The sequence below is a fragment of the Sinohyriopsis cumingii genome, chromosome 5, assembly GCF_028554795.1.
Source record: "Sinohyriopsis cumingii isolate HCF-2022 chromosome 5, ASM2855479v2, whole genome shotgun sequence".
Classification (NCBI taxonomy): domain Eukaryota; kingdom Metazoa; phylum Mollusca; class Bivalvia; order Unionida; family Unionidae; genus Sinohyriopsis; species Sinohyriopsis cumingii.
In genome coordinates, this window is record NC_142965.1 from 154,366,271 (window position 1) to 154,393,210 (window position 26,940).

A 26,940-nucleotide genomic window follows, 5' to 3' on the forward strand; every position below is an offset into this window, starting at 1 on the left:
GTATGGTCATTGACTCTAACAGCATGGATATGGTCATGGACTCTAACAGCATTGGGCATGGTCATGAACCATACTAGCATGGAGTATGGTCACTGACTCTAATAGCAAGGGTATGGTCATTGACTCTAACAGCATGGGTATGGTCATTGACTCTAACAGCATGGGTATGGTCATGGACTCTAACAGCATAGAATATTGGCATAGACTCTAACAGCATGGGTATGGTCATTGACTCTAATAACATAGTGTATTGTCATGGACTCTAATAGCATGGGGTATGGTCATGGACTCTATTCAACTGATCAAGGTTTGTTTTATCAACATTATTTAACTTATCTCATTATTTTTAGTTCTTGCCTTAGAAGATCCAATCATAATAACTGAATAATATTCTGGTGTCAATCTACTAACCTCCAATATAAATCTGGTGTCTCTCTAGATTGTGTCTAGCAAAGAAATGTTAACTGACAAATGTGTGGTGTCTCTCTAGATTGTGTCTAGCAAAGAAATGTTAACTGTCAAATGTGAGGTGGCTCAGAATTACATCTGGCATTTTGGTTGCAATCAAGCAAAATACTTATTTGGCTTAAGTATGCTACATCTAGACTGTCTGTTCATGAATTAGTATAAAATGTCAAGAAAGCATTTCCCAAAAGTTCACAGACTGGTATTATATGACAAAGTCTGAATTTTGTCAATCTAAAATGCGCAAAACAAAATTAAGCTCCCAAAAGTGCATGAATTTAATTTATATAATATGCCAAAACTCTGAAGTTTGACCAACTGAAAAGAGCTGAACCAAATTAAGAAGACTTTTGCTCTGCCCAACACTGATGCATACTTATTTTGAGTGTACTTGAAAATTCATTTAAATGTCTGCATTCAACACTGCTTATCTTGAAATGCTGCAGTTTGGGATGTGTCATAATAAAAACAAAGAAAGAATGCATTCAAATGTAATTGGGACATGTCATCATAAAAACAAAGAAAGAATGCATTCAAATATAATTGGGACATGTCATCATAAAAACAAAGAAAGAATGCATTCAAATGTAATTGGGACATGTCATCATAAAAACAAAGAAAGAATGCATTCAAATGTAATTGGGACATGTCATCATAAAAACAAAGAAAGAATGCATTCAAATGTAATTGGGACATGTCATCATAAAAACAAAGAAAGAATGCATTCAAATGTAATTGGGACATGTCATCATAAAAACAAAGAAAGAATGCATTCAAATGTAATTGGGACATGTCATCATAAAAACAAAGAAAGAATGCATTCAAATGTAATTCAATGTATCTCTTATATGTTTTGAAACAACAGAAAAATCATGTGCATTCACACAGTCTCAACCAAATATCTTGACTGTTCTTTTCAAATATTCCAGTGACAATACAGACCTAAGACAATGAAATTAACAAACCTTCCAGTGACAATACAAGTCTAGGATGATGACATTAACACACCTTCCAGTGACAATACAGACCTAGGATGATGACATTAACACACCTTCCAGTGACAATACAGGCCTAGGATGATGACATTAACACACCTTCCAGTGACAATACAAGTCTAGGATGATGACATTAACACACCTTCCAGTGACAATACAAGTCTAGGATGATGACATTAACACACCTTCCAGTGACAATACAGGCCTAGGATGATGACATTAACACACCTTCCAGTGACAATACAAGTCTAGGATGATGACATTAACACACCTTCCAGTGACAATACAGGCCTAGGATGATGTCATTAACACACCTTCCAGTGACAATACAAGTCTAGGATGATGACATTAACACACCTTCCAGTGACAATACAAGTCTAGGATGATGACATTAACACACCTTCCAGTGACAATACAAGTCTAGGATGATGACATTAACACACCTTCCAGTGACAATACAAGTCTAGGATGATGACATTAACACACCTTCCAGTGACAATACAAGTCTAGGATGATGACATTAACACACCTTCCAGTGACAATATAGGCCTAAAATGATGACATTAACACACCTTCCTGTGACAATACAGGCCTAGGATGATGACATTAACACACCTTCCAGTGACAATACAGGCATAGGATGGTGACATTAACAATCCTTCCAGTGACAATAGATGACATTAACACACCTTCCAGTGACAATACAGGCCTAGGATGATGACATTAACAAACCTTCCAGTGACAATGGATGACATTTACATACCTTCCATTGACAATACAGGTCTAGGATGATGACATTAACATACCTTCCAGTGAAAATACAGGCCTAGGATGATGACAATAACACATCTTCCAGTGACAATACAGACCTATGATGATAACATTAACACACCTTCCAGTGACAACAGATTGGAAAGTTCACAAATGCACAGAAAGACAGAAATCATATAATCTTACCTGTAACCGTTTTTTGAAGATAACATCAAAGACAATATCAAGAACCTCCATTGCCCTGAAATAAAATAGTGGCTTCCATCAAAGTCATTTGACAAAATAGACTGCAACATTTCTAACTTACAGCAGAACTATAATCAAATCATTATCTTCCAGGAATCACATCTAAAAATAATTTGAACATACAGCTGTAATAAGAACATTAAAATCGGAGGGGGAGGGACACAATACTAGTTTTATCACAATGAACATTAAAATTAGGGGGGGACACAATACTAGTTTTATCACAATGGACATAAAAGTAATATGACCTTCTTCATTAAATTGTATGTAGCATTGAATGGAAATAGGGCAAGAAAGGGAATGTTCACTAAATGTCATGTATTTCTAAACTGCAGGCTTTTGAATTATTTTAAATGAGATCAGATTTGGCAAATGAAAGAATATGCCTCATTCACTATGGTTGAAATAAACCTACAGTGATGTATTAATGCATAACCATGAATAATAGTATAATACTATAAAAAGCATAACAGATGAAAAGAAAATGGAACGTTTTCATAAATATGCTTAGAAAAGTTACTTATGTCATACATTAACTTGTTTCCTTAAGTTATCAATTCTTGTAAGCAATTTACAGATACTGGATTGTTTTTGTCCTTATTGTTGTTGTAGAAACTGCACTGAACTAGCCATGTATTTACAAGTATAAAAATTTAATCAAGAACTATATTTTGCAAAATTAATTTAAAAAATGGGGACTGGTCTTGTCGCCAAGCATGTGATTACTAATAAATAAATATAGCAGATGTACTTTAATCCTGCTTGCTTCCAGAACTGTAACAAGCTCAGTCAAACAGATACAGAAATCTGAAATGACAAACCCATCTGAGATCCTAATGATATAAGCATACATTCCAAGTTTGATCAAATTGCGATCAGACTAGGAAACAGAACAGTTAATCAATGTAATATCACTTCATTATTATGCATCAATTTCGCTCCTTTTCAAACTCATTTGATAAATTAATGATAAAAATGTATATTCCCGGTTCAAGAAGACTGCAAGAAAAGCCAGGCCTCTAGAATGGTCATTCACAGATGTATGATGGACAGATGGACATACCCTTAGCTCACTTGGCTTCACGGCTACGAGTTGAGTTTTTAATCTAAGCTTCTACTGAAGTCACTTCCTTTCATTTGATCATTTGACTTATGCATGATTTGGGATAATGGAGATTCCCCAGTGTTGTAACATCAGATCTGGCTATTGCAAACAAGAATTTCTGTAACCTTTAACTATATTAACTGTGGTATTAGCCAGTTATACAGGCAAGGTGATCACTAGATTCATAACTATCAGTAACATTGCACACAAGCAATATATTGGAGGGGCCCCGAGTGGCCGAGTTGTCTAAAGCACTCACCATTACGGATCACTGCCATCTCACCTCTGTCTGCATGGGTTCGAGTCTTGGGCTCAGCTAATATGGGTATGTGAGAAAGCTTGCTGGTAGCTTCTGATGGGTCAGTGGTTCTTTCCAGGGTTTTCCAGGGTTCTTCCTCCACCATTAATACCGGCCACCATGTATAGCCTATCTTGTGCTGAAAAAATGGCATTAAACACCATTACGACAATATATTGGAAAAAAGAGAAAACTATAACAAATACTTACTGTAATCTGGCATCTACAACAGCCTTTGTCTGTGGACTTTTCTGGAATCTCTCCTTTGTTTGGGAATTCTGTACTGATTTTTGGGCCTCCATACCTGTCGGTGCTGGCATAATTTTCCCCCCATCTTTGGCCTCTATACCTGTAAGAAGTGGCATTTTTTAAAAACTGTACCCATCCTGGGCCTCTATACCTGTACATACCAACATATACCTAAATTGTAATCCATCTTTGGCTTCTATATATGTAAGTACTGGCTTATATTCTAATCTGTACCTAATCTTGGACCTCATTTCCTGTAAGTACTGGCTTATATTCTAATCTGTACCTAATCTTGGACCTCATTTCCTGTAAGTACTGGCTTATATTCTAATCTGTACCTAATCTTGGACCTCATTTCCTGTAAGTACTGGTATATATTTTAATCCACACTCATGTTAGTTTAGCAGATATGCACAAGAATTATGAACTGTTAAAACAGTTTTAAAACTTTGTAATTTTGGAGTATTTAAGAATCTAAGTATTTTCTGTTACAGTTTTATTTATCAGCACCACCTGCTGGCATCCACAGGCCTGCCAACCCTGATGAGTCTGTCTCAGTAAGGCAGTTGATCTTTTTCCATAAGAGATAAGATTGACCAGTTTTCAGTAAGGTGTAACAAAATGTCAATAACTGCTATTGCAAAGCTGGAAAACGTAATTAAACATTTGACGCATCGGCGATAAACATTATGTTCAACCGAAAATTTTGTAAAGTATTTGTAAACTTTATTTACCACTAGTACAGTTGCACAAACTCTAGTTCCTAACCCTATGCAGCTCAATGGCTCATTGCTATCTCTCAGCTTGACATAACTGTTGGAAATTCTTTTCCGTTTCACAGGACAATGGCAATCATATCTCCCGCCACGAGACATACTCAAAAATTGGCATGTGATGTCCTATAAACATAATTGTGTCCTTTCCAGCTTTTATTCACAAGAATCTAAATACTCTCTTTTATCCTTATGTGTTAATTATTAACACTTTTAAAGAAGCGTTTATTTCCCTTTTGTCTTAAACATGCATCGCTTTATGGATGCCATTTTTAAAAATTCTATGATCAACAGTTTGATCATGCAGAAACTTGACATGAACAAATAAGTGCATTTTAAAGTATCATGGGTGTTGCTGTAAAGTTAGTCTGGTTCCCTGACTAATTTCACTAATTCTAAGATGAAACCCAGATCCAAATAAAACAAGGATGAACCAATTATCTGGATTTTTCAGCAATGATCATTTTTCTGTAGTTTTTGCTAGTATGCCCAAGTCCGTATTTTAAGGGTAATTTTTGTAAGACTTATGGCAAAATTGTTGGCAGGTCTGCATCCATCACTCACCACCTGGTGGCACTCATCACTCACCAACTGGTGGTATCTATCACTCACCACCTGGTGGTATTCATCACTAGCCATCTGGTGGCATCCATCACTCACCATCTGGTGGTATCCATCACTCACCACCTGGTGGCATATATCACTCACCACCTTGTGTCATCGATCACTCACCACCTGGAGGCATCCATCACTCACCACCTGGTGGCATATATCACTCACCACCTTGTGTCATCGATCACTCAACACCTGGTGGCATCCATCACTCACCATCTGGTGGTATCCATCACTCACCACCTGGTGGTATCCATCACTCACCATCTGGTGGCATCCATCACTCACCACCTGGTGTCATGCATCACTCACCACCTGGTGGCATCCATCACTCACCATCTGGTGGCATCCATCACTCACCATCTGGTGGCATCCATCACTCACCACCTGGTGATATCCATCACTCACCACCTGGTGTCATATATCACTCACCACCTTGTGTCATCGATCACTCACCACCTGGAGGCATCCATCACTCACCACCTGTGTCATATATCACTCACCACCTGGTGTCATCCATCACTCACCATCTGGTGGCATCCATCACTCACAATCTGGTGGCATCCATCACTCACCACCTGGTGGCATCCATCACTCACCACCTGGTGTCATATATCACTCACCACCTGGGGTCATCCATTATTCACCATCTGGTGGCATCCATCAATCACCATCTGGTGGTATCCATCACTCACCACCTGGCGGTATCCATCACTCACCATCTGGTGGCATCCAACACTCACCACCTGGTGTCATCCATCACTCACCATCTGGTGGCATCCATCAATCACCACCTGGCGGCATCCATCACTCATCACCTGGTGGCATCCATCACTCATCACCTGGTGTCATATATCACTCACTACCTGGTGTCATCCATCACTCACCATCTGGTGGCATCCATCAATCACCATCTGGTGGTATCCATCACTCATCACCTGGTGGTATCCATCACTCACCACCTGGTGGTATCCATCACTTACCATCTGGTGTCATCCATCACTCACCACCTGGTGGCATCCATCACTCACCACCTGGTGGCATCCATCACTCACCATCTGGTGTCATCCATCACTCACCACCTGGTGGCATCCATCACTACTTTGCAATTGTACAGATTCAACTCTATTACAATGGAATGATATTCCATCAATCCAATAAATATGATCCAATATAACAGAATATTTCTGATAGATTGTAACACTTTATACAGTAACAAGAAAACATATTTATGTCATTTTTACCGTAATAACTGTTTTGTCATTTTTACCATAATAACTGTCTTGTCATTTTTACCATAATAACTGTTTTGTCATTTTTACCATAATAACTGTTTTGTCATTTTTACCATAATGACTGTCTTGTCATTTTTACCGTAATAACTGTTTTGTCATTTTTACCATAAAAACTGTTTTGTCATTTTTACCATAATAACTGTTTTGTCATTTTTACCATAATAACTGTTTTGTCATTTTTACCATAATAACTGTCTTGTCATTTTTACCATAATAACTGTTTTGTCATTTTTACCAATAATAACTGTCTTGTCATTTTTACCATAATAACTGTTTTGTCATTTTTACCATTGTAACTGTTTTGTAATAATATGTAACTTTTTTATGATATCATGGAACACACTAGACCAAAAAATTATCTCAATTATCTCTATGTGACATATAACTTTTGATGAATGATGGGCAACTTAAATTGTTTACATTACATGATCTTTTAAAGGAGTTCCTGACATTCATAGATAAAATCCCACTCTACCAGCCATGTTCATGGGTGGATGGAAAAATGTTTTGTCATATGAGCGATAATTAACATTAAGTGGCAAAAGACTTTAATGTAAGATGCACTGCATGAGACAATAATGACAAAAAGAGAATACCAACCTTCATTGTTAGGGGAAGTCATGTTGTCTCTGCTATCCAACATCCTCATCAAGGGTGCTACAAGCTTTTCAATGTCACTCAATTTTGAATAAATACCAAATGACATCAGGTAATGAAGAAGTCTTATCACCTACAAGTAAAGAAAAACAAATGTGCAGTGAAGTCACTTCCACCACATATTTGTGCATCAAGCATTCAGTTATGTGTCATGCAGATGGTGCATTGAGCCATCCCTTTTGGATATTATGCAGTGGGCAGGTACAGAGTACTAAATGTTAATGCAGTGGACAGGAACAGAGTACTAAATGTTAATGCAGTGGGAAGGAACAGAGTACTAAATGTTAATGCAATAGGCAGGAACAGAGTACTAAATGTTAATTAAACTCAGAAACCATACAATATTCTTGAGAATCTCCAATAAAAATTATCAGAGAAAATTAATTTTGCAATATGTCAAGATAAAACATTCACAGGATGGTTGCAGTCCAATAATTTCAGTACAATGATCTTTGTCCTTTGATAGATGATTGCAGCACTATGATTTCTGTCCTTTGACAGATGATTGCAGCACCATGATCTCTGTCATTTGACAGATGACTGAAGTACTATGATCTTTGTCCTTTGATAGATTATTGCAGCACCATGATCTCTGTCCTTTGACAGATGATTGCAGCACCATGATCTCTGTCCTTTGACAGATGATTGCAGCACCATGATCTCTGTCCTTTGACAGATGATTGCAGCACCATGATCTCTGTCATATGACAGATGACTGAAGTACCATGATCTTTGTCCTTTGATAGATGATTGCAGTACCATATGTTATGGTCATATGACTGCTGGATATTTTGTGGTATATCTTTTGAATGTCTGCAAGCAAATTGAGTAGTGGACCTAATCCCCTACCAAAGGTGTTGAGGACAAGTGACACTGACCATAATGGATAAGGTGAAACGTTGATTAGCTAATTTTATATATGAGTTTTCTGTGATCTGCACTTTACAGATTCAACCCTTAATGTGTAATCTCATGCACAGCTTCTTGCAGCAAAAAATGTCTTTATTTTGGCACTGCATCAGGCACATGTCATATGTCATATACATGCCACATATATAGAGCATCTCAAATGAGTAACAGCTTAATATTGACTTTATGAAATGAATAATGGCCAACATTTGCAAGTCTTGGTATAATGTTCACATGTACAGCCACTCAGATACAAAATCATGACATTGTAAACTTAGACCTTTTATCATAATCAAACTTGATATTATGCTGTACATCTTTGACATCACTCATCAAACTTGATATAATGCTGTACATCTTTGGACATCACTCATCAAACTTGATATCATGCTGTACATCTTTGGACATCACTCATCGAACTTGATATCATGCTGTACATCTTTGGACATCGCTCATCAAACTTGATATCATGCTGTACATCTTTGGACATCGCTCATCAAACTTGATATCATGCTGTACATCTTTGGACATCACTCATCAAATTTGATATCATGCTGTACATCTTTGGACATCACTCATCAAACTTGATATCGTACTGTACATCTTTGGACATCACTCATCAAACTTGATATCATGCTGTACATCTTTGACATCGCTCATCAAACTTGATATCTTTGGACATCTTTGGACATCGCTCATCAAACTTGATATCATGCTGTACATCTTTGGACATCGCTCATCAAACTTGATATCATGCTGTACATCTTTGGACATCGCTCATCAAACTTGATATCACGCTGTACATCTTTGGACATCACTCATCAAACTTGATATCATGCTGTACATCTTTGGACATCACTCATCAAACTTGATATAATGCTGTACATCTTTGGACATCACTCATCAAACTTGATATCATGCTGTACATCTTTGGACATCACTCATCGAACTTGATATCATGCTGTACATCTTTGGACATCGCTCATCAAACTTGATATCATGCTGTACATCTTTGGACATCGCTCATCAAACTTGATATCATGCTGTACATCTTTGGACATCACTCATCAAATTTGATATCATGCTGTACATCTTTGGACATCACTCATCAAACTTGATATCGTACTGTACATCTTTGGACATCACTCATCAAACTTGATATCATGCTGTACATCTTTGACATCGCTCATCAAACTTGATATCTTTGGACATCTTTGGACATCGCTCATCAAACTTGATATCATGCTGTACATCTTTGGACATCGCTCATCAAACTTGATATCATGCTGTACATCTTTGGACATCGCTCATCAAACTTGATATCACGCTGTACATCTTTGGACATCACTCATCAAACTTGATATCATGCTGTACATCTTTGGACATCACTCATCAAACTTGATATTGTACTGTACATCTTTGGACATCACTCATCAAACTTGATATCATGCTGTACATCTTTGACATCGCTCATCAAACTTGATATCTTTGGGCATCTTTGGACATCACTCATCAAACTTGATATCATGCTGTACATCTTTGACATTGCTCATCGAACTTGATATCATGCTGTACATCTTTGGACATCGCTCATTGAACCTGATATCATGCTGTACATCTTTGGACCTTGCTCATCAAACTTGATATCATGCTGTACATCTTTGGACCTTGCTCATCAAACTTGATAACTTTGGACATCACTCATCAAACTTGATAACTTTGGACATCACTCATCAAACTTGATATCATGCTGTACATCTTTGACATCGCTCATCTAACTTGATATCTTTGGACATCTGTGGACATCGCTCATCAAACTTGATATCATGCTGTACATCTTTGACATCGCTCATCTAACTTGATATCTTTGGACATCTGTGGACATCGCTCATCAAACTTGATATCATGCTGTACATCTTTGACATCGCTCATCTAACTTGATATCTTTGGACATCTGTGGACATCGCTCATCAAACTTGATATCATGCTGTACATCTTTTGACCTTACTCATCAAACCTGATATCATGCTGTACATCTTTGGAACTTGCTCATCAAACTTGATATCATGCTGTACATCTTTTGACCTTGCTCATCAAACCTGATATCATGCTGTACATCTTTGGACCTTGCTCATCAAACTTGATATCATGCTGTACATCTTTTGACCTTGCTCATCAAACCTGATATCATGCTGTACATCTTTGGAACTTGCTCATCAAACTTGATAACTCTGGACATCGCTCATCAAACTTGATAACTTTGGACATCACACATCAAACTTGATATCATGCTGTACATCTTTGACATCGCTCATCTAACTTGATATCTTTGGACATCTGTGGACATCGCTCATCAAACTAGATCTCATGCTATACATCTCTGACATTGCTCATCAAACTTGATACCTTTGGACATCTTTGGACCTTGCTCATCAACCCTGATATCATGCTGACATCTTTGACATCGCTCACCAAACTTGATATCTTTGGACATCTGTGGACATCGCTCATCAAACTTGATATTATGCTGTACATCTTTGGACCTTGCTCATCAAACCTTATATCATGCTGTACATCTCTGGACCTTGCTCATCAAACTTGATATCATGCTGTACATCTTTGGACCTTGCTCATCAAACCTGATATCATGCTGTACATCTTTGGACCTTGCTCATCAAACTTGATATCATGCTGTACATCTTTGGACCTTGCTCATCAAGCTTGATAACTTTGGACATCACTCATCAAACTTGATAACTTTGGACATCACTCATCAAACTTCATAACTTTGGACCTCACACATCAAACTTTATATAACAGGACCTCACTCATAATCGAACTGTACATATTACTGATATCAATACCAAATGTGATTACAATCTGAGTAGAGATATGGCCTTTAAATTGTTGACAAGCTTGGCCAAGGAGGTGCATGACATAATGATTAATATGAGTGAAATGTTGCTTATAACTGAACTCAAGTTATGGTCTTCATTATTTAATCTTACATACAAAACATCTGATTGAAATTTAATCAGGAATGCAGCCCCTAGAGTGTTCACAAAAAAAGTGTTGAAGGATGGAGTGACATGATACAATGCACAACAAAGCTGTACAATAAGCGACGTTGGCCAGGTGAGCTGGAAGTATATCATAATCTTATTACTCAAAGGACCAAGAAGATTAAAGTGCCCCTACATTTCATCCTCAAACATCTTAATAAGGAATTGGAATTTTGGAACCTATGCAGAGCCCATTAAAGATTCTGCAAAAGGCACAGGAACCTTTGCAAAGCTAAATAATTAATTTTGCAGATGGATAGGAACCTATGCAAAGCTAAATAATTTATTTTGCAGATGGATAGGAACCTATGGAAAGCTAAATAATTGATTTGGCAGATGGATAGGAACCTATGCAAAGCTAAATAATTGATTTTGCGGATGACTAGGAACCTATGCAAAGCTAAATAATTGATTTTGCATATGGATAGGAACCTATGAAAAGCTAAATAATTGATTTTGCAGATGGATAGGAACCTGCGAAAAGCTAAATAATTGATTTTGCAGATGAATAGGAACCTTTGCAAAGCTAAATAATTTATTTTGCAGATGCATAGGAACCTATGAAAAGCTAAATAATTGATTTTGCAAATGGATAGGAACCTGTGAAAAGCTAACTAATTGATATTGCAGATGGATAGGAACCTGTGAAAAGCTAAATAATTGATATTGCAGATGGATAGGAACCTGTGAAAAGCTAAATAATTGATTTTGCAGATGAATAGAAACCTATGCAAAGCTAAATAATTGAGATTGCAGATGCATAGGAACCTATAAAAAGCTAAATCATTGATTTTGCAAATGGATAGGAACCTGTGAAAAGCTAAATAATTGATTTTGCAGATGGATAGGAACCTATGCAAAGCTAAATAATTGATTTTGCAAATGGATAGGAACCTATGCAAAGCTAAAAAAATTATTTTACAGACGAATATAAACCTATGCAAAGCTAAAAATATTATTCTGCAGATGGATAGGAACCTATGCAAAGCTAAATAATTGTAATAATAATAATAATAATAATAATAACACATGTAATAATAATAATGACCTTATTTAAAGAGGGTAACACAATTACCTAAGAACTAATCTACCTTGAGGCCCTCATACAAAGGAATTTATTTATTTTAGCTGCATCTCAGTAGCCACTGAATATATTGGGTTTGGAAGAAGGAAATAGAGTGGGCATTTCTAATCTCAACTGGAATACTATTCCAGAGCAGAGTTCCAGAGTACTGGAAACTGTTTTTAAATAACTCCTTATTTGGTTTGGGAATTTTATATACTGCTTGGTAGACATGGATCACAGGTGGGGAATATATCCAGGTAGCCTATACTGGAATAGTGATTGTAAATATTCAGGAGCACTTTTATGGGATATCCTGTACATTAATTTGGCTTTTCTCAAACAGATTCAGTCTTTAATAGGTAATATTTTTAACTTACCAGCTAAATTTTCCTTGCTTTCTTTCAGGACTGATATTAGCCCTAATGCTCTTTTTGAAGATGTGCCAGCTTTGCTATGTTTTTATCATTTGAATTACCCCATACTGTATACTGTAGTCTAAATAGGGTTGTACGTAACTGTTATAAAATAGTTTTCTGTGCCTTTCTGGGAGAAAATGTCTTATCCTACTGAGAAGCCATAAACTTGAATTGACTTTTTTACTGATATGTTTGATATGTTCAGTCCATGATAGGTTATTATCTACCAGAACACCAAGTAGTCTATCATGACAGACCATTTGCTAATTTTTATCCTTGGATGTCTGACAATGTTATGTCATCTGCATAGAGATCTGTAGATGATATTGAGTCTCTTAGTAAAAGTGGTAGGTTATTAATAAATAAAATGAATAGTAGTGGACCTAGAATTGAGCCTTGTGGTACTCCATATCTAATTGTTCCAGGTTCAGACAGAACATTATTAATGTAAACATGTTGTGTTCTCTCACTTAAGTAAGAAGTAAACCATCTAATTGATCTTTCATCACACTGGAATATTTCAGTTTCTTCAAAAGGATTTCATGATCCACCATGTCAAAAGCTTTCCTGAAATCTACAAATACAAATCCTATTATTCTACCTTGGTCATGTGCTTGAAGCCATTTATCAGTTAGGGAGATCAAGGCAGTTGCACAGGAATGTTTCTGTCTAAAGCCTGATTGATTAGGGTGTAACAGCAAGTGTTTGGTTAAATATGACTTGAATGAGTCATGGACATGTTTTTCAATCAATTTTGACAAGTTTGGTAGTATTGAGATTGGACGGTAGTTATCAGCGTCATCCTTAGAACCAGATTTGTGAATAGGAATTACTTTTGCAGTTTTCCATATTTTGGGGACAGATGATGATGCAATACTTAAATTAATTATGAATGTTATGCTATCTACAATAGCAGAGGCAGAAGATTTAATGAGTCATGAACCAATCTGATCAAGTCCTGTAGCTTTCTTGGTATCAAGTTCACTGAGACATTTTTTAACAAAGTTTTTTGAAACTTTTGGGATAGAGAAACAAACCTCCTTAGAGCTGATTTTGCTGCTGCGGAACTTTTTCAGTTCATTAAAGTTGTTTTCTATCACTGGTTCTTTTAACTTTGTGGTAATGTTGGTGAAAAAATTATTGAAAACATTTGCAATGTCAGTGTCATCAGTGACTATGGCGTCATATACCAGAAGTGAGTGAATTTTATTTGTCTGATCTTTGTGTGTTCCTCCAGTTAGTTCATTGAAGACTTTCCAAATGGAGTTTGTTTTGCTCTTTTTGCTTTCAAACAATGATTGATAATAAGTTTTTTTTAGCTTTTTTAATCATACTTGTTATTTTGTTTCTCCATACTTTATATTGTGCATGGTTTCCCATAGCTTTGAATTGGTCTCGTGTTTTCATAGCATCTGGGATTTCAGTAGTAAGCCAATTAGGTTGAATTTCAGTCTTTACTTGATGTACTTTCAGTGGTGCATGCTTAGAGACTACATCCATGAATAAGTCAGTCCACACCCTCAGAGCTTCATCTATGTCATCCAAATTTTGGATCATATTCCATGGAACTTTATATAGGTCATTGAGAAATTGTTCTTCATTAAAAATTTTAAATGATCTGTAAGTGATCGTTTTATGTGTATTTTTCTTATTTTTCTTGCATTTAACCTTTCTTGTCAAAAAAGTAGGATAGTGGTCACTAAGACCAACATTCGGTACATTTACACAAGCCACATTGTCTAGTAGGTTGGTATAAATGTGATCAATAAGAGTGCTTGATTTTTCTGTTACCCTTGTAGGCTCATTTACCAGCTGGTCTAGGCCTAATGATCCAATAAATTTTATCCAGTTGTTCCTTATTTGAGTATTGAGAAGGTCCTTACTGATATCTCAGAGTAAATATGTTTCTTTCTCCAGTGCTAGAACATTTTCCGTTTGTTTTAAAAAGTTATCATACCAAATTGCTTTGGAGGAAGGTGGCCTACAAATGAAACCAACTAGGAATGATTTTGCATTATTTTGAAAAATTTCCACCCAGATACTCTCAATTTCATGTGACTCCAAGTCAAGTCGCCTTTCTGCATTTACATCTTCCCTAATGTATACAACAAGACACCACCCACCCACCCCGCTGTCTCTTTGTCCCTACGTAATGGTTTATTGTAGCCTTGACAGTGAAATAGATCATCATTGTGGTTAGTATTTAATTTGGTTTCAGTGAGTCCTAAAACATGTATATTATTTTCCTTGGAAGACAACATTAACTAATCTGGTCTATTTTTCCCACTATATCTTGTACATTTAAGTAACCTATGTTAAAACCTTTTGTATTTAGTTTCATATCAATTATATGTATATCATCATTCAATGGGGTACTCACTGAGATTGTCTCCATACAACTTTTATCATTCTTACATCCTATTTCTATATTTAAATGTTCGTATATATTAGCATCTTCAAAGTCACATACAAACCCTGAAAATTCGTTAATTTTTACATTTACAATAATGTCCATTGAATAGTTAGAGTCAAGAGTCTTACTAGGTACATTTAGATTTTGTTGTAAATGAATAAGCACTGGCATTCTCCTCCTTGCCAGCTTCCTAATATATATAATACATTGATTTTGCAGATGGATAGGAACCTATGCAAAGATAAATAATTGATTTTGTACATGGATAGGAACCTATGCAAAGATAAATAATTGATTTTGCAGATGGATAGGAACCTATGCAAAGCTAAATAATTGATTTTGCAGATGAATAGGATTCTATGCAAAGCTAAATAATTGATTTTGCAGATGGATAGGAACCTATTCAAAGTTAAATAATTGATTTTGCAGATTGATAGGAACCTATTCAAAGTTAAATAATTGATTTTGCAGATGGACAGGAACCTACGCAAAGCTAAATAATTGATTTTGTAGATGGACAGGAACCTACTCAAAGTTAAATAATTGATTTTGCAGATGGATAGGAACCTACGCAAAGCTAAATAATTGATTTTGTAGATGGACAGGAACCTATGCAAAGCTAAATAATTGATTTCGCTGATGAACAGGAACATATGCAAAGCTAAACAATTGATTTTGCAAATTGATAGGAACCCTGTTTTACATACCTGCTTAGTCAGTATATTTTTTTCAATATTGGAGGCTACCATGTTGCAATTCTTTTCAAGGAATTCAAAGCTCCAATCCCTTAATTGGGTGTATGTCTCTGAGAGGCTGCTACTGTCTGCATGATTCTTAAAATCAAGGAACAACATATTTTAGAATCATTGCCTGATTTTCAAAATCATAGAAAAAAAATGTCACAACCATTTATTAAATTAAAAATCACTGGGCTACTGTACTTTAAAAAAGAAAAGAAACGGAAGAATTTCTTTATATTTATTTTATTTTTAACATAAATTAACTGATGAATTGTTTTCTTTCTTCTTGGTTTAAAAATAATCTGCACATTTATATATGCTGGAGTAAGACTTCTATGTAAGATATGAGATGAGGTAACTTGCAATAATGATGATGCATCAAAATTAAAGTTATGAGGAAATATATTTTTTAAATTATGAAGCACATAACATTTAAGGTTTGGGAAATGATATATAGATGGACTACACTAGGTTCATGTATGTTGTTGATTCAAGATTACACTCTGTGTGCTTGCTGACTTCCTATAATATAAACCACTAAAATGTTGAGAACAATATGACTACTTCAGAATAACATGTAAAAATCTCATTTTGAGACAAAACTGATGGCTACTTCAAACTAAGATCATGTCCTGAAATGGCAACTTTAAACTGAGGTCATGCCCTGAAATGGCAACTTCAAACAGATCATGACCTGAAATGGCTACTCAGACTGAGATCATGCCCTAAAATAGCTACACAGACTGAGATCATGTCCTGAAATGGCTACTCAGACTGAGACCATGACCTGAAATGGCTACTCAGACTGAGATCATGCTGTGAAATGGCTATTCAAACTGAGATCATGCCCTGAAATGGCTACTCAGACTGAGATCATGACCTAGAATGGCTACTCAGACTGAGATCATGACCTGAAATAGCTACACAGACTGAGATCATGCCCTGAAATAGCTACTCAGACTGAGATCATGACCTGAAATGGCTACTCAGACTGAGATCATGCCATGAAATGGCAACTTTAAACTGAGATCATGCCCTGAAATGGCTACTCAAACTGAGATCATGACCTGAAATGGCTACTCAGACTGAGATCATGCCCTGAAATAGATACTCAAACTGAGATCATGCCCTGAAATGGCTACTCAAATAGACATTATGCCCTTTACCTCTTCTTTGTCAAGGTCTTTATAGATGTAGGACAGTTGAACTCGGCCCACCTGAGAGTTTTTGTCTGAGATATCCACAAACATATCTGAAATATGACATTGTCTTATGATTAGGTTTAGCTTGTTAGATAAAATTCTAGAATATTTTTGGCATATAACCAATGTTGCATTTGTATATTTTATTTAAATAAATAATTCACTGCATTTTTAGTTTTCATGAAATTGTAGAAAATTCATGGGCATACTTTGTAATTAAAATATATCTTCATTTATAATATTTATGTCATCATTCAAATTTGTTTTGTTAGTATAGCCACAACACCAGGCCACTTTCATTCATATTTTTTATTCTTAGAATGGCCACAACACCAGGCCAATTTCATTCAAATTTTTATTGTTAGTATGGCCACAACACCAGGCCAATTTCATTCAAATTTTTATTGTTAGTATGGCCACAACACCAGGCCACTTTCATTCAAATATTTATTGTTAGTATGGCCAGAACACCAGGCCACTTTCATTCAAATTTTTATTGTTAGTATGGCCACAAACCTAGGCCACTTTCATTCATATTTTTTATTGTTAGAATTGCCAATACACCAGGCCAATTTCATTCAAATTTTTATTGTTAGAATGGTCACAACATCAGGCCAATTTCATTCAAATTTTTATTGTTAGTATGGCCACAAAACCAGGCCACTTTCATTCAAATTTCTATTGTTAATATGGCCAAAACACCAGGCCAATTTCATTCAAATTTTTATTGTTAGTATGGCCACAATGCCAGGCCACTTTCATTCAAATATTTATTGTTAGAATGGCCACAACACCAGGCCAATTTCATTCAAATATTTATTGTTAGAATGGCCACAACACCAGGCCAATTTCATTCAAATATTTATTGTTAGAATGGCCACAACACCAGGTCACTTTCATTCATATTTTTATTGTTAGTATGGCCACAACACCATGCCGCTTTCATTCATATTTTAATTGTTAGAATGGCCACAACACCAGGCCAATTTCATTCAAATTTTTATTGTTAGAATGGCCACAACACCAGGCCACTTTCATTCAAATTTTTATTGTTAGAATGGCCACAACACCAGGCCACTTTCATTCATATTTTTATTGTTAGAATGGCCGCAACACCAGGCCACTTTCATTCAAATTTCTATTCTTAGTATGGCCACAACACCAGGCTGCTTTCATTCATATTTTTATTGCTAGTATGGCCATAACACCAGGCCACTTTCATTCAAATTTGTATGGCAACAATGCAAGGCCACTTTCATTCAAATTTCTATTGTTATTATGGCCAAAACACCAGGCCACTTTCATTCAAATTTCTATTGTTAGTATGGCCACAATGCCAGGCCACTTTCATTCAAATTTCTATTGCTAGTATGGCCACAACACCATGCCACTTTCATTCAAATTTCTATTGTTAGAATGGCCACAACACTATGCCACTTTCATTCAAATTTCTATTGTTAGTATGGCCACAACACCATGCCACTTTCATTCAAATTTCTATTGTTAGTATGGCCACAACACCATGCCACTTTCATTCAAATTTCTATTGTTAGTATGGCCACAATGCCAGGCCACTTTCATTCAAATTTCTATTGTTAGTATGGCCACAACACCAGGCCACTTTCATTCAAATATTTATTGTCAGAATGGCCACAACACCAGGCCACTTTCATTCAAATTTTTTATTGTTAGAATGGCCACAACACCAGGCCACTTTCATTCAAATTTTTATTGTTAGTATGGCCACAACACCAGGCCACTTTCATTCAAATTTCTATTGTTATTATGGCCACAATGCCAGGCCACTTTCATTCAAATTTCTATTGTTAGTATGGCCACAACACCAGGCCACTTTCATTCAAATATTTATTGTTAGAATGGCCACAACACCAGGCCACTTTCATTCAAATTTTTTATTGTTAGAATGGCCACAACACCAGGCCACTTTCATTCAAATTTTTATTGTTAGTATGGTCACAACACCAGGCCACTTTCATTCAAATTTCTATTGTTATTATGGCCACAATGCTAGGCCACTTTCATTCAAATTTCTATTGTTAGTATGGCCACAACAAGAGGCCACTTTCATTCAAATTTCTATTGTTATTATGGCCACAATGCCAGGCCACTTTCATTCAAATTTCTATTGTTAGTATGGCCACAACACCAGGCCACTTTCATTCAAATTTTTATTGTCAGTATGGCCACAACACCAGGCCACTTTCATTCAAATTTTTATTGTCAGTATGGCCACAATGCCAGGCCACTTTCATTCTGATTTGATTCATTTTATGAGATGACTGGTTTAAATAACTGAAGTAACACAGCCTATATTTGATTCATTTTATGAGATGACTGGTTTAAATATTTGAAGTAACACAGCCTATTTTTGATTCATTTTATGAGATGACTGTAACACAGCCTATATTTGATTCATTTTATGAGATGACTGTAACACAGTCTACATTTGATTCATTTTATGAGATGACTGTAACACAGCCTATATTTGATTCATTTTATGAGATGACTGGTTTAAATATTTGAAGTAACACAGCCTATTTTTGATTCATTTTATGAGATGACTGTAACACAGCCTATATTTGATTCATTTTATGAGATGACTGTAACACAGTCTACATTTGATTCATTTTATGAGATGACTGTAACACAGCCTATATTTGATTCATTTTATGAGATGACTAACACAGCCTATGTTTGATTCATTTTATGAGATGACTGTAACACAGCCTATATTTGATGGCTGATCTGCACCATTTGTATAAAGGTAGTGACTTAAATATCAGAATGATAGCTACGAATTAAGATCTCATTCTGCAGAGCAATATTTTAATATCTGTTTGAAGGTATTTCTAAATTATTTTAGAAGGATTTATTGCATGGATTAAGCACACATTTCATTAGAATTATAAAGGATTCAATGTCATGCGTCAAGCACACTTCTTTAGAATTTATAAATAAATAAATAAATGGCATGGAAACACACTGCATTTGAATTTATAAATGATTTGATGGCATGGAAGAACACATCATTAGAATTTATAAAGGATACAATGGCATGGATTAGGCACTTCAATAGAATGTATAAATAATTAAATAGCATGGATTAAGCACACCTCATTAGAATTTATAAATAATCCAATGGCATGGAGTAAGCACACTTCATTAGAATTTATAAATAATCCAATGGCATGGATTAAGACCATTTCATTAGAAATTATAAATGATTCAATGGCATAGAAACACACTTCATTTGAATTTATAAAGATTTCAAATGGCATAGAAACACACTTCATTTGAATTTATAAAGATTTCAATGGCATAGAAACACACTTCATTTGAATTTATAAAGATTTCAATGGCAAAGAAACACTTCATTTGAATTTATAAAGATTTCAAATGGCATAGAAACACACTTCCTTTGAATTTATAAAGATTTCAATGGCATATAAACACTGCATTTGAATTTATAAATGATTCAATGGCATGGAAACACTTCATCTGAATTTATAAATATTTCAAATGGCATAGAAACACACTTCCTTTGAATTTATAAAGTTTTAAATGGCATGGATTAAGCACACTTGATGTGAATTCATGTAGGATTCAACGGCATGGATTAGGCAAACTGCATTAGAATTTACAAAGTAATCAATATGGCATGGATTAAACACACATCATTAGGATTTCTGAATAATTCAATGGCATGGTTTAGTCACACTTCATTTGAGTTTATAAAGGATTCAATGGCATGGGTTAGTCACACTTCATTAGAGTTTACAAAGGGTTCAATGGCATGGGTTAGTCACACTTCATTAGAGTTTACAAAGGATTCAATGGCATGGTTTAGTCACACTTCATTTGAGTTTACAAAGGATTCAATGGCATGGTTTAGTCACACTTCATTAGAGTTTACAAAGGATTCAATGGCATGGTTTAGTCACATTTCATTAGAGTTTATAAAGGATTCAATGGCATGGTTTAGTCACATTTCATTAGAGTTTATAAAGGATTCAATGGCATGGTTTAGTCACATTTCATTAGAGTTTATAAAGGATTCAATGGCATGGTTTAGTCACATTTCATTAGAGTTTATAAAGGATTCAATGGCATGGTTTAGTCACATTTCATTAGAGTTTATAAAGGATTCAATGGCATGGTTTAGTCACACTTCATTTGAGTTTATAAAGGATTCAATGGCATGGTTTAGTCACACTTCATTTGAGTTTATAAAGGATTCAATGGCATGGTTTAGTCACACTTCATTTGAGTTTATAAAGAATTCAATGGCATGGTTTAGTCACATTTCATTAGAGTTTATAAAGGATTAAATGGCATGGTTTAGTCACACTTCATTAGAGTTTATAAAGGATTCAATGGCATGGTTTAGTCACACTTCATTAGAGTTTATAAAGGATTCAATGGCATGGTTTAGTCACACTTCATTTGAGTTTATAAAGGATTCAATGACATGGTTTAGTCACACTTCATTTGAGTTTATAAAGGATTCAATGGCACGGTTTAGTCACACTTCATTTGAGTTTATAAAGGATTCAATGGCATGGTTTAGTCACATTTCATTAGAGTTTATAAAGGATTCAATGGCATGGTTTAGTCACATTTCATTAGAGTTTATAAAGGATTCAATGGCATGGTTTAGTCACACTTCATTAGAGTTTATAAAGGATTCAATGGCATGGTTTAGTCACATTTCATTTGAGTTTATAAAGGATTCAATGGCATGGTTTAGTCACATTTCATTTGAGTTTATAAAGGATTCAATGGCATGGTTTAGTCACATTTCATTTGAGTTTATAAAGGATTCAATGGCATGGTTTAGTCACATTTCATTAGAGTTTATAAAGGATTCAATGGCATGGTTTAGTCACATTTCATTTGAGTTTATAAATAATTCAGTGGCATGGTTTAGTCACACTTCATTAGAGTTTATAAAGGATTCAATGGCATGGTTTAGTCACACTTCATTTGAGTTTATAAAGGATTCAATGGCATGGTTTAGTCACATTTCATTAGAGTTTATAAAGGATTCAATGGCATGGTTTAGTCACACTTCATTTGAGTTTATAAAGGATTCAATGGCATGGTTTAGTCACACTTCATTTGAGTTTATAAATAATTCAATGGCATGAGTTAGGCACACTTCATTAGGATTTCTGAATAATTCAATGGCATGGTTTAGTCACACTTCATTAGAGTTTATAAAGGATTCAATGGCATGGTTTAGTCACATTTCATTAGAGTTTATAAAGGATTCAATGGCATGGTTTAGTCACATTTCATTTGAGTTTATAAAGGATTCAATTGCACGGATTAAACACACTTCATTAGAATTTATTAATAATTCAATGTCATGGAAACACACGTCATTTGAATTGAAAAAGGTTTCAATGGCATGAATTAAGCACACTTTATTAGAATATAAAAAAAATTCAATGGCATGGAGTAAGCACACCTACAATTTATAAATAATTCAATAGCATGGATTAAGAAAACTTCATTTTCTTTTATGTATTGCATGTATTAAGCATATTTCATTAGAATTCATAAAGGATTTGATGGCATGGAAACATACTTTATTAGAATTCATAAAGAATTCGGTGGCATTGAAGCACACTTTATTAGAATTTATAAAGGATTCATTGCATGTATTAAGTACTCTTCATTTGAAGTCATAAAGGTTTCAATGGCATGAATTAAGCACACTTTATTAGAATATACAAAAATTCAATGGCATGGAGTAAGCACATTTCATTACAATTTAAAAATAATTTAATGGCATGGATTAAGAAAACTTCATTAGAATTTATAAATAATTAAATGGCATAAATTAAGCACACTTCATTGGAATTTATAAATAACTAAATGGCATAAATTAAGCACACTTCATTAGAATTTATAAATAATTAAATGGCATAAATTAAGTACACTTCATTATAATTTATATAGGATTCAATGGCATAAATTAAGTACACTTCATTGGAATTTATAAATAATTACATGGCATAAATTAAGTACACTTCATTGGAATTTATAAATAATTAAATGGCATAAATTAAGTACACTTCCTTGGAATTTATAAATAATTAAATGGAATGGCACAAATTAAGTACACTTCATTAGAATTTATAAATAATTCAATCACATAAATTAAGTACACTTCATTGGAATTTATAAATAATTAAATGGAATTGCACAAATTAAGTACACTTCATTAGAATTTATAAATAATTCAATCACATAAATTAAGTACACTTCATTGGAATTTATAAATAATTAAATGGAATGGCACAAATTAAGTACACTTCATTAGAATTTATAAATAATTCAATCGCATGAATTAAGTATACTTCACTGGAATTTATAAATAATTCAATGGCATGAATTAAGTACACTTCATTAGAATTTATAAATAATTCAATGGCATGAATTAAGTACACTTCACTGGAATTTATAAATAATTCAATAGCATGTATTAAGTACACTTCATTAGAATTTATAAATAATTCAATGGCATGAATTAAGTATGCTTCATTAGAATTTAGAAATAATTAAAAGGCATAAATTAATTACACTTCATTAGAATTTATCAATAATTCAATGGCATAAATTAAGAATACTTCATTAGAATTTGTAAAGGATTCAATGGTATCGATTAAGCACTTCATTAGAATTTAATATATTGGACATCAAGAATGGAAAATCCTTTGCATATATATTTTAAATATCTGTGATGTTTTGATTAACAAGAAAATTCTTAAGTCACCTTGATTGGAATAGATATATATGAATGTTTCTTAATGCTATGGAGGTAATAAGATATGGGTCACAACACCTTATCTTTACATTTGTATTTAAAGTTAATTAGTTTGTGAACAAAGTTACAATTAAAATGCCTTAACTGGATTGCATAGCAGCGTGTACATCTGAAAGCTTTTATCACCTCAGAGCAGTTTGCAGCACGCTGTACAATAACTCCTTTTTCTTACAACCACACTGAAAGTGGGTCATCAAGTCAATGCATTACCGGTTTCATTATGTTATTATTATGTGTAACAACTTCTATGTAAAATTATTTTAGAAAATATAAGTAAGCTAAAAGTTCTGAAATACAGTATCTGGCTTACTGATTATTAGATCACAATATCTGGCACGCAACAGATCAGGGAGTTCCTCATTTTTTAGACATACAAATGCCTCTTCCCAAGACAGGTAGTTCAACTGCTGTGTGATAGCCTCAATACACTCCTTGTTATGACCCTGTGAAAAAAAGAGACTTCCCAGACATGTGATCCAAATTTAACAATGAGGAAAAGGTTATGTTTCAGGTATAAAATGGATCAATTATACTAATTCTGACACAAATACGTACATTTTATTACAAATGGTTGGTAGCAGATTGTACATAAGACTCTGTTTCTTTGGATACCATGCTATGAGGGAAAGTCTGACTGCAGTGACTGTCCCTAAGATTAACCTCAATGGGAAGACCAGACAAGTCTGACTACAGAGACTGTCCCTAAGATTAATCTCTGGGGGATGACCAGACAAGTCTGACTACAGAGACTGCCCCTAAGACTAACCTCAGTGGGAAGACCAGACAAGTCTGACTACAGAGACTGTCCCTAAGATTAATCTCTGGGGGATGACCAGACAAGTCTGACTACAGAGACTGTCCCTAAGATTAACCTCAATGGGAAGACCAGACAAGTCTGACTGTAGAGACTGTCCCTAAGATTAATCTCTGGGGGATGACCAGACAAGTCTGACTACAGAGACTGTCCCTAAGATTAATCTCTGGGGGATGACCAGACAAGTCTGACTACAGAGACTGTCCCTAAGATTAATCTCTGGGGGATGACCAGACAAGTCTGACTACAGAGACTGTCCCTAAGATTAACCTCAATGGGAAGACCAGACAAGTCTGACTACAGAGACTGTCCCTAATCTCTGGGGGATGACCAGACAAGTTTGACTACAGAGACTGTCCCTAAGACTAACTTCAATGGGAATACCAGACAAGTCTGACTACAGAGACTGCCCCTAAGACTAATTTCAGTGGGAATACCAGACAAGTCTGACTAAAGAGACTGTCCCTAAGATTAATCTCTGTGGGATGACCAGACAAGTCTGACTACTGAGACTGCCCCTAAGACTAACCTCAGTGGGAAGACCAGACAAGTCTGACTACAGAGACTGTCCCTAGGACTAACCTCAGTGAGAAGACCAGACAAGTCTGACTACAGAGACTGTCCCTAAGATTAATCTCTGTGGGATGACCAGACAAGTCTGAATTCAGAGACTGCTCCTAGGACTAACCTCAGTGGGAATACCAGACAAGTCTGACTACAGAGACTGTCCCTAAGACTAATCTCTGTGGGATGACCAGACAAGTCTGACTACAGAGACTGTTTCTAGGACTAACCTCAGTGGGAAGACCAGACAAGTCTGACTACAGAGACTGTCCCTAACATTAATCTCTGTGGGATGACCAGACAAGTCTGACTACAGAGACTGCCCCTAAGACTAACCTCAGTGGGAAGACCAGACAAGTCTGACTACAGAGACTGTCCCTAAGATTAATCTCTGTGGGATGACCAGACAAGTCTGACTACAGAGACTGCCCCTAAGACTAACCTCAGTGGGAAGACCAGACAAGTCTGACTACAGAGACTGTCCCTAGGACTAACCTCAGTGAGAAGACCAGATAAGTCTGACTGCAGAGACTGTCCCTAAGATTAATCTCTGTGGGATGACCAGACAAGTCTGAATACAGAGACTGCTCCTAGGACTAACCTCAATGGGAATACCAGACAAGTCTGACTACAGAGACTGTCCCTAAGATTAATCTCTGTGGGATGACCAGACAAGTCTGACTACAGAGACTGCCCCTAGGACTAACCTCAGTGGGAAGACCAGACAAGTCTGACTACAGAGACTGTCCCTAAGATTAATCTCTGTGGGATGACCAGACAAGTCTGACTACAGAGACTGCCCCTAAGACTAACCTCAGTGGGAAGACCAGACAAGTCTGACTACAGAGACTGTCCCTAAGATTAATCTCTGTGGGATGACCAGACAAGTCTGACTACAGAGACTGCCCCTAAAACTAACCTCAGTGGGAAGACCAGACAAGTCTGAATACAGAGACTGTCCCTAAGATTAATCTCTGTGGGATGACCAGACAAGTCTGACTGCAGATTAATTTCAATGTCCATAGATCTTTAGTCTTCATTAGACTTAAACTATAATGGAAAAGTTCCTTTTTTAACCATAATCCTCCCAAACTAGTGAAAAATAAGCTGTATGTTTGATAGCATGTTTAGGAGAATTGCTAAATGAATTGCCTTGAGTGTGTTTACTGGTTCTTAGCATTGTTGATTTGGGGTAGAGGGTCCTTTTGTTCTTAGCAGTGGGAATTTGGGGTTAAATTCATGCTTTCGAATGAACACAAAGTCCACAAAAGGGTAACCACTAATATAGTTATTTCAAAATACATATGTCATGATTTAAAGGGTAACCACTAAAACAACGAAGGGTAACCACTAAAACAATGAAGGATAACCACTAAAACAATGAAGGGTAACCACTATAACAATGAAAGGTAATCACTAAAACAATGAAGGGTAA

General features: G+C 35.5%; 1 protein-coding gene across 1 annotated transcript in view; it reads right to left on the reverse strand.

The window, feature by feature from the left end:
* Positions 1-26,940, reverse strand: part of LOC149800497 (inositol 1,4,5-trisphosphate-gated calcium channel ITPR3-like) — a 297,708-nt gene that overhangs the window by 181,854 nt on the left and 88,914 nt on the right. Inside the window, exons 22-26 of the mRNA XM_089958443.1 lie at positions 24,438-24,570; positions 17,239-17,324; positions 7,410-7,539; positions 4,091-4,229; positions 2,418-2,472 (exon numbers count right to left, since the gene is read on the reverse strand). Coding sequence (XP_089814569.1) covers positions 2,418-2,472; positions 4,091-4,229; positions 7,410-7,539; positions 17,239-17,324; positions 24,438-24,570 — 543 coding nt within the window. The remainder of the gene's footprint in view (positions 1-2,417; positions 2,473-4,090; positions 4,230-7,409; positions 7,540-17,238; positions 17,325-24,437; positions 24,571-26,940) is intronic.